Source organism: Chenopodium album, chromosome 17 (assembly GCF_948465745.1).
Source record: "Chenopodium album chromosome 17, dcCheAlbu1.1, whole genome shotgun sequence".
Taxonomy (NCBI): domain Eukaryota; kingdom Viridiplantae; phylum Streptophyta; class Magnoliopsida; order Caryophyllales; family Amaranthaceae; genus Chenopodium; species Chenopodium album.
In genome coordinates, this window is record NC_137850.1 from 26,941,655 (window position 1) to 26,950,928 (window position 9,274).

Consider the following 9,274-nt stretch of genomic DNA (forward strand, 5'->3'; position numbering starts at 1 on the left):
GAGGGAACGAAGTTTACTTTTTATAGAAGCTAAAGGGATTACTTTTTCCTAGGAAGCAAATAGGACAAAATGTAAGCCATACTTAAATCTTTTATACTCCATTACGATTTAACCCTTAACATCTTAGTAGTTATGGTACACTTGGTAGTTTGAATTACTGAAGCCATACTAACTTAGTTCATAACAAGTCCAAATTTGTCTCTAGTTTAGACCTATTGCATTTAAATAATAACAACTGAATTAAGTAAATGTACATTTAAACCAAAAAAAATTAAGATTGGAAAGTTTTATTTAGCCTGATAAATATGGTCTACCATTCTAGCTACCTCTTACCCACACAATTTAAATTTACATTGGTAAGGAAAAAAGTTCCCCTAAAGTCTGTAAATACTTTTGACAGAAAGAGCTTACTGTGATAGTTCTTTATCCAACTGAAGAAGTAAATCCTAAGTGTACTTGTAATAGAATGTAAAGGGATTATTTTGTCCTCGGAAGTTCTTTGTACAAAATGAATGTAAGACAACCCTTAACATCTTTGTAGTTGCGGTAGGACCTGGTAGTTCGAATTGGTGATGAGTGAAGCCAGACCTAGTTGTAATAAGTTAGAACTTAGTTCATAACTAGTTCCAAATTTGTAACAAGTGTAGACCCTATTGCACGTACATAATCACAACTGAATTGAGTAAATGTACAATTGAACCAAAAATAATCAAGATTAGGATGTTTTACGTGTCCTACTGGGCCCTTACTTTCTTCCATTTCTAAGATATCATTTTAGCGGGAATCTCAAAATTTCATTTTAGCAAAATTTCCGCCAAAATCATCTTTATAAATTAGTGTAAGTGTGCCATCCGAAAACCATCATCACTATAAAACCAATTTTACTTACAAATGTCGATTAGTTCCTCTAATAGGGAAACTCAAAGGGGAACCCAATTCAACAACTCGGATAATGATATTGCTTGGGTCGCTGTTAAAAGTTGCAACTGTGGTGGCAACACCATCGTTGAATTTCGAATTTCCCTATCCGAAGCCAAACCTAGAAGGCCACACTACAAGTGCAGGGCATGTAATTTTTGGCACTGGGCGAGGGAGGAAGACCTGATCTGAACACCAACCGCTCAACACACCTTTGGAATTATATGGGAAAGGCTTGATGTCATTGAAAAGACAATTGGAAACTGCATCAAGATAGGTTTGATTGCTGCAATTATTCTGGTTTTCTACTATCTTAAGGCTTGAAATTCGTAAAGATGTTTATCATGCTTTTATTAGTGTTAAAACTCTGTTATTAGAACTAAATTAGGGTGGATTAAGAGTACTGGATTGTGCTTTTAATATAAATACAGAGTTTTGTTTCTTGGTTTGATTTGTTATCTATCATGTTTATATCAACTTACAAGCATGAAATTAAAATAGAAGATAATAAAAGTTCAATTAAGTTCACACATCAGCCCATAATTCTGATGATTACCCTCCAATACTCAGAAAATATTGGAGGGATTGAGGGAATTTATACATTTATAAAGATCCGTATCAGTAGCTTAATAAAGTTCAGCTCCATACAAATAAAAAAACTAAACACTATCAGAATCATCATGCACCATCAGAATTCTCCCCAGTCTGAGAATGGTCTTTATTAAAGACTTGGTTGCAATACCAGCTGGAAGTAGGTGACACATACCGTGGAAGAGGAGTAGAAATAAATTAGCATCAAATAAATAATAATAAAGGTACATAAAAAGGTTTGAGGGTATCAAATAAATTACCACCAGAGGGCATTATTAAGGGTAAGAAATAACCTCAATGGCAACACCTAGCTGGTGACCATAAAAAGAGTTGCCCCTTTGTTGAACATACGGTAACACGGCATCTTTAGCCCATATAAGGAGGACTCCGCTATTGTCATTGTAGGTTCCAAAAGCATCAATGTGGAATACTCCTTCAAGTTGTTCTTTGATGTAGTCTATCGTCGAATTGTCAGCCCGAGCCTCGGTGACCACCACAACTTCTGGTGAGTAAACATTAAAAAGTTTGTCAAAGGTCTCTTTAAACGAAGGTCGGTGAACACTCTGAGCATTCCAAACTATTACCATTGACCCCTTGGGGAAATAAGGGGTTTTTGGTAAGCAAGTCTGCTTACCATAACAAGAAACACGATGGTACCTCACATTCCTCTTATTTGTTATGCATGAGAAAACATTCACAACCACCATTTTCACCATATCATGGACCTCCATGATATGAATGTTTGCACATTTTTCAGCAAAAAAAAGATGTCTCTCTTGTATAGGGAGGGTATAAATGGGTATTTCATCTACTTTCACATAAGGCTTCATGTCAAATATTGGTACAAGGGCTTGAGGGACAAAAGTTTCATCCTCACCTCTTTCATTTTCACAAAGCCACTTCGCAAAGGCACCGACTCCTTTCTTGAGGTAGCCATCCAAATCGGATAGACTTGGGTAGTAAGCAGAGCGACAATTGTTGGTACCTCCATCCATTACACTTCTGCGGAAATACGTTGTTGTGTGAGGTTCGAGGGAATCGATCAATTGGTCACGAAGGTCTTCCACAGGTATAGGGTCCATTTGCCCATATTCCATATGGTTTGTATAGTAACTAGTACTATTGAAATCAAGCTCAGGCTTTGAAGTAGCAATGAAAGGACCGAAGTAGAAGATGAGTAAGGTTGGGTGTGGAGTCATGGGCCTCCCTCCAACACTGTTGAGGTTGTTGGACATTTTCTGATTTGTGTGGAGTGAAAGTAGAAGCAAAGGAATTTTAGTGAGGTTAAAGAGTTATGAGAAGCTTCATTTATATTCTCCACCCACCCATATACTTATTGTTTGCATTGAATCAAAGATCCCTAAATATCAAAAACAACCTACTGACATGTTACCAATGCCATTATGCTTAGCTTTCAAAAAAAAAAAAAAAAAAAAAAAAAAAAAAAAAAAAAAAAAAAGACTTAAATTATCCAAAAGTAAGAGACCTAAATTAACAGGGTCATATTACTACACAGAGGGCCATATTATCCAAAATAAGAGACCTAAATTAAAAGGGCCATATTATTACACACAAGCCCAAATTAGCTGGGGCATATTACTACATACATGCCCAAGTGGCCTATATAAAGAGGCCCACAGTTCAAAATTACAAACCCAAAAACAATCCAAGACAAAAAATTCCTAATGTTAAGCATACATATAGCCGACATGTTTTTTAGTTACTAAAACTAGTCAAGCTACGTCGTAATTACAGAGTTAAGCCGCCTACACCCTTTACGATTTGCAGGAAGAATTTCATCCCATTTGTCCCTCACCTCATTGAATTTGCTGTTTACGTCGTGCAAGAACAGCTGCTGCCTAATGGTGCTGACCTTAGCCTGTAACACCCACCAAAGTGAATAAGTGATAAACCACATATATTAACTCATCCTATTGCAACAAAGACTAAACGCAACCAATTCCCATATTTCACCACATTTTATGAAAGCATACAATCTACACAGTTTACATCAATATACACATAAAAAAGGACATCTATAATGAGAAAAAGTATGAATTTAATCCATGGATTACCAATCTGGTTTCTTAACAGGAAAAATTCACTTCGCCCAATTTTGAATGTGCCCTAATTCCCACTGTGGATCATTTAATTGGACCATCACATCAACTACCCTAATTTGTTGGTTGTGGTTAAAAGAAACATCACAAGAGGTATTAGTACTCCAACATAAGGACTCTAACATCACATAGGAAGAGGTTATTATTAGCTCTGCTACAATGGCAGCATGTTCCTTAAAAGGATCCGAGTACAAATCGATAATCCAAATTTGGCGAGCCTTTAGCTTAAAGGCTATGCACCACCAATGTTCACCATTTTCAACTGACAGCTCCAACACTGGGAAGAAAACCTAATGCAGAGAATGAAGAAATCAAGTAAACAAGATTACACTTAAAACGAGTACATTATCATATCAATGATACTCTCACATCTAATTTGGCTTAGAGGGATTATGAGGAAGGATTTCCCATACTTCCTTGCCAGTCCTCATAGTCCTTCTTCCCCAATTTTAGCATCAACTACATAAGTACGAAACAGGGAAACATTAACCAACACATATTACTCAATAACGTAAACTGAAAAAACCATAACGGAAATGTTACCGCATATGACGGATCCATTAAAATCCTTTTGCTTCGTCCCAAGAACTCCTTCTGTGCCCATGATTTTGTATACAGTTTAGCCGCCATCCGCACATAATGATCACTAACCCGCGCTCTACCAGACAAAACCCGATAACAATCCCTTTGACTTGCATCTATGCCATCGCATTCAATTATCGTAGGTCCGACACTAATAAGCGACAACATAAAAAAATAATATTATTCATAATCTGAAACCATTGCCACCAAAATACATATATAATGAAGAATAAAAATGACTCACAGTTTATCATCCCTCAATTCCTTCTAACCATGAACAAAGGTCATTAAGAGCTTGTCCATCGGGGCAACAACAGAGGTCTTGCTACTAGTGCGACAGTCCCCAACTCCAAATACGGGGGAATCCTCACTACTACCAGAATATTCTTCCTTGTCACCTGTTTCTAAATTAGTTTTTCTATTACTAATATCACTCTATGTGATGGTCCTGCTGGTATGTGTTATGCTATTGTTTGAATTGACATTGCCCTCCTCATTGGTAGGGTTCCTTGTCTTATGACTCAACTTCCCATTGCTTCTAGTACCTAGAGCAGTAGCAACGACACTCTCAACAACACTGACTAGCTTTGTTGTCAACTGAGCTAGAAACTACAACACACACAAGTTCACATTAGTATAAGCTTCGAGCTAATAAAGTAGTCACATTTAGTACAACATAAACCGAAAACTTACCCGGTCCATGATACCAGTCATCATTTCATCACTTTAGCCATTTTTCTTGCCACCTCTATCTCCGAGTACCAGGAGGCTCCTCCGTTGGTACTAAAGGATGCTCCTCACCATATGCAACATTCACAACCTATCAAGTTATATGATGCATTCAAAGTATTAGTAAAACCAAACTTATTCAATGAAAACATCAACTAATACACTAAAATTCCTTACCAACAACCTGCCGTACTCATTCTTCAACAACTTATCTTTAGTCAAAGCTTTCTTCACCTCATCAGTCTTCGACACCTTCACCCTTGGGTGCACGTCCTATTTCACCGGAATGCGATGTAAGTGATCAAGATAAAAAATCTACATCACAAACGCAAACAAGATATTTCATACACATAATCAATGACTTTAAAGAAGATTGAGCAAACAGAAGTAGGTAGGCAACTAAATTGTTAACACACACCATAACAAATAGTAAACTACCCCCGTAACCAGATCTGAAACCATCTTTCTGAAACTTCCTTCGAAATCTATTTGCAGTGTCGCATACCCAATTAAACGTTAAGGTACACCAATCATACTTGTATGCCTCACTAGCAATTGTCAAGCAAGGAACTAATGACGCTGCCAAATTAGACCCATTAGTGGTCGTGCAAACCACTTTCCCAAGAACCACAATTAAAAATGCAATCATAAAATCCTCCTCCTCATCTTCTTTTTCCAGGGGCACCGGCTCACCCGCACTATCCAACGGACACAACGCCGCTGAAGCAAATTTCAACTGACCAACCCTATACAAATAAAAAAGCCTACGTAACTTCTCCACCTTCTCCTCATCATACGGATCAACATCTATGGGAAATGGTTCGGTTCCATCGAAATCCCAAGGACTGAACTCAATTGATTAGCACCTAGAGGTAAAATTTCTCCTTCCCCAAACACCAATGTGCCATCAGCCCTCACTCTTGTCATCAACCAGTATCAAAATTGCCTTGGTATATAATGCATGTCTAAATCGAGCAACGCATCAAAACCCATTATTGTCACTAGCTCCCGTCTTCTTCCATCAAAACGAGACACAGACCGGCAAAAGGACTCAACTCTACAATCAATGTTGGGGTACTGAAACCAAAACAAAAATGCATCCAATCATTTCAAAATCAAACACATATAACTAATAATTTCAACCAAGAAAACTAAACAACTTACTTAAGAATACTGGACAATCCATACTAGACCTTTAGAGATAAATTCAATGTTTTATAGTAACAGATAAATTCAATGTCTAATATAGACAAGTAAACAAGAAATATATGCAAACAAAAAACAAAAACCCTTTGGTGGATAATATAATCAACTACACAAGTTCATTAGATGATCAACAACAGATTATGTAGAACACCTAAAAATTTAAATTATGTCATAACCTTCTTCCACCTTTAATAGAAAGGCAAACACAGATAACTAAACTTGGTAAAATAGAAAGGCATCTAAACAGCATAAAACCAATAATAATGCTTGTTAATGCTGAATTCATTACTAGATTACTACGGTCTTTTATCTTCAATAGAGGTTTCTCAGAAGCCTTGAATAGGGTGAGAACATTTTAACAAAATGTACTACAAACAACAAAGTCTTAGTCTCAAAAGGTCGGCTAACATGAATCGTCATAAGGAACCGTTCGACAAAGAAGAAAGGACATAACAAAATAACCAGTTGAAAATGTTTGAAAAAAGGTTTATAAAGTCAGAAAAAAGGTTGAAAAGTGAGAAAAACAAAGAGCATCCAATAAACTCTAAGAGAGTTTTAAAACTGTACCAGATTGTCGTGAGACTAATTAAGCTTATCTATTCAAAATCATGATACATATATATATAATATATATATATATATACATTTATATATATATATATATATATATATATATATATAAATATATATATATATTATATTCTATATATAAATATATATAAATATATATATATATATAATCATTGATGTCATTATGTTGCTATTTTGTGGCTTTGAAAATGATCCAATTCCTTCATCCCTAAAAGATATGCAAACAACATGCCTTAGGGTGCATAATATAATCAACTACACAAGTTCATTAGAAAAAACAACAGTTTCAAAGTGGGTCTTCAAAGCTAGAAAATACAACACTTTCTTAGAAGATATGCACATGAAAACAGTTTCAAGAACAATTTCAAGACAAAACATGTTCAAAAATTAAGAAGACAAGTATTACCTTTCCTACAATCTCAAAGTGGGTCTTCAAAGCCAGTCCTTTGCTTATTACCTTATTACCTTTGCCTATTACCTACATTACATATCACAAGGCACAAAGTTCACAGAGTTGTCATATACTATACACATAAATCGTAGTGGTTGCAATAAAATAAGACATAAAACTATACCTTCTGCCTCTTGTTTGCATGCTCGTGTTCTTTGTTTTCCTCTTCTTACCCTTCCTGATCAAGTAATTAACCAAATTGTTCAACCCTGAGTTCGTAGAAGAGGACTCCCCTTCACTGTCCACACCGTGCGTATAATTGGAACCATTGTCTTCATAACCATCTTCACTAAGATGTCCAGACTCCATATCATCAGTGACTTGCTTTTTATTCTTTCCCTTTGCTTCACCCGTTGTGCTACCAACTAACAGCTTCGCGGCCTTCACAGTCTTGGAAGGAGAAGGATCCTTGACATTCTTGGGAGGATCCTGTTGTCACCAACACATTAGTTTCACTATTACACGCATTTCAACCACACCACTACTCTAAATAATTTACATGACAATCAGTAAGAATTGCTCACCACAATTTTTTTCCAGCTCTTCTTCGTTCGTACAACTGTATTGTTTCTCAATTTCTACCCTTAAATTACAAACCTATCAAATTAGACAAACAAGATCATCATAACCATGTACACAACAAGATATTCAAAAACAAGTGGAATTCAACAAAGAAGTGGCAGAAGAAGAAACAGCAACAGTAGCCAAAGCTTCAAATGGGGAGTTTAGTGAAGAAATAAAACTAGGGGTGTTAAGACTATTAAGAAATTCTTTCTTAAGACATGTAGAGATCATAAAGAAAAAAGTTTGCATGAAATTAAATATTTGGGTTTGGGGTATTTGGTAGAGAAAGAAATTGATTCTATTCAAGATTGGACAAAAGTAGGAGAAGTTAAGGGAGAAAAATATTCGATTTTTAGTGAGGTAAGTGTACTAGTGGTATAACAAATTTAAACAGATTCACCTATAATTTACAAACCATGGTTTCAATACAAATAATCAAACCATACAAAATTACTAAACAAAATTATTAAAAATGCAAAATAAAGGAACATCAAATCAAATACACAATCTTTATACGAGCCCTAAGTCAATTCGAGATCAACATCCCCCAACTTCAATAAAACCCTAACTCATTTCAATTCGCGATTAATAACATGATTTCCAAAAAACCCAATTACAATATAAAAACCCTAATTTAACCCTTACTTAATTCGAAATTGAACAAAATCCCAACTTCAATTAGACCATAATATTCTAACTCAATCAACATCCCCCAACTTCAATAAAACCCCAACTCATTTCATGACTAATAAGATGATTCCCATAAAATGTAATTTCACTGAAAAATCCCTAAATCAACCCTTACTCAATTCGAAATTGAACAAACCCCCAACTTCAATTAGACCTTAATATACGAACTCATTGAACTCAATTAACTCCAACACAAAAAATAAATTGTACTTACTTAATTTAGCGAAATTAGCTGCGGCAAGTCTTCACCGACGAGATTCACCCAAACACCTTCACAAGTTTGCAAATTCCAACAAAGCTAGGCTATAATGGAGTCAAAAAGCTAGAGATACGAGAGCGAGAAGACTAAGAATTAGAGGAGAGAGAACGAAAGGAGAGAGAGAAGAGTGAATAAAAGAGACAAGAGAGGGGTAATTTTTTGGGATATCAAAAGCCAAAGTACGAATACGTGATTAAATCTACAATACACCAAACACTACCAAATACGTGAGAAAATACTGAAATACACTCAAAACGGCCTGACAAAAGGCAAAATGGGAGCTGAGGTGAAATTCCACTTAGCTGAGCAAAAAACATGCGAAATTACTCCCTAGCCCCTCAAATTGCATTTCTTTATGCATAACGACACTGCATTTGGAATCCCTCTGAATAGTGCTATTTATAACAAAATCACATGACAAGTTGTGATTCTACTTGAACCAATCCCTTTCTATTATATTTTTTTATTTACCAGCACTTTTATTTTTTTCTTTTAGAATTCACCCTCTTATAATAGACATATTAACAAATCTTGATGTCTATTAACAAATCTTGATACAGAAGTTTAATACCA

At 35.6% G+C, this 9,274-nt stretch overlaps 1 protein-coding gene across 6 annotated transcripts; it reads right to left on the reverse strand.

Moving 5' to 3' along the window:
- Positions 1-3,034: 3,034 nt before the first annotated feature.
- On the reverse strand, positions 3,035-9,049 carry LOC145589543 (uncharacterized). Of its 6 annotated transcripts, none has more exons than XM_081646158.1 (12): positions 8,657-9,049; positions 7,713-7,785; positions 7,313-7,617; positions 7,144-7,215; positions 5,359-6,017; positions 5,118-5,213; positions 4,905-5,031; positions 4,456-4,820; positions 4,173-4,362; positions 4,043-4,088; positions 3,585-3,919; positions 3,035-3,388 (listed from the first exon to the last, which is right to left on the reverse strand). In XM_081646158.1, the coding sequence occupies exons 5-7, from the start codon at positions 5,587-5,589 to the stop codon at positions 4,960-4,962; spliced, it is 399 nt and encodes a 132-aa protein (XP_081502284.1). In that variant the 5' UTR covers positions 5,590-6,017; positions 7,144-7,215; positions 7,313-7,617; positions 7,713-7,785; positions 8,657-9,049; the 3' UTR covers positions 3,035-3,388; positions 3,585-3,919; positions 4,043-4,088; positions 4,173-4,362; positions 4,456-4,820; positions 4,905-4,959. The 6 variants fall into 6 exon arrangements, 5 of the variants coding, with proteins under 5 accessions (XP_081502284.1, XP_081502282.1, XP_081502285.1 ...); XM_081646156.1 differs by having other exon boundaries at positions 3,999-4,088; XM_081646159.1 differs by lacking the exon at positions 4,043-4,088.
- Between the last annotated feature and the right edge of the window lie 225 nt (positions 9,050-9,274).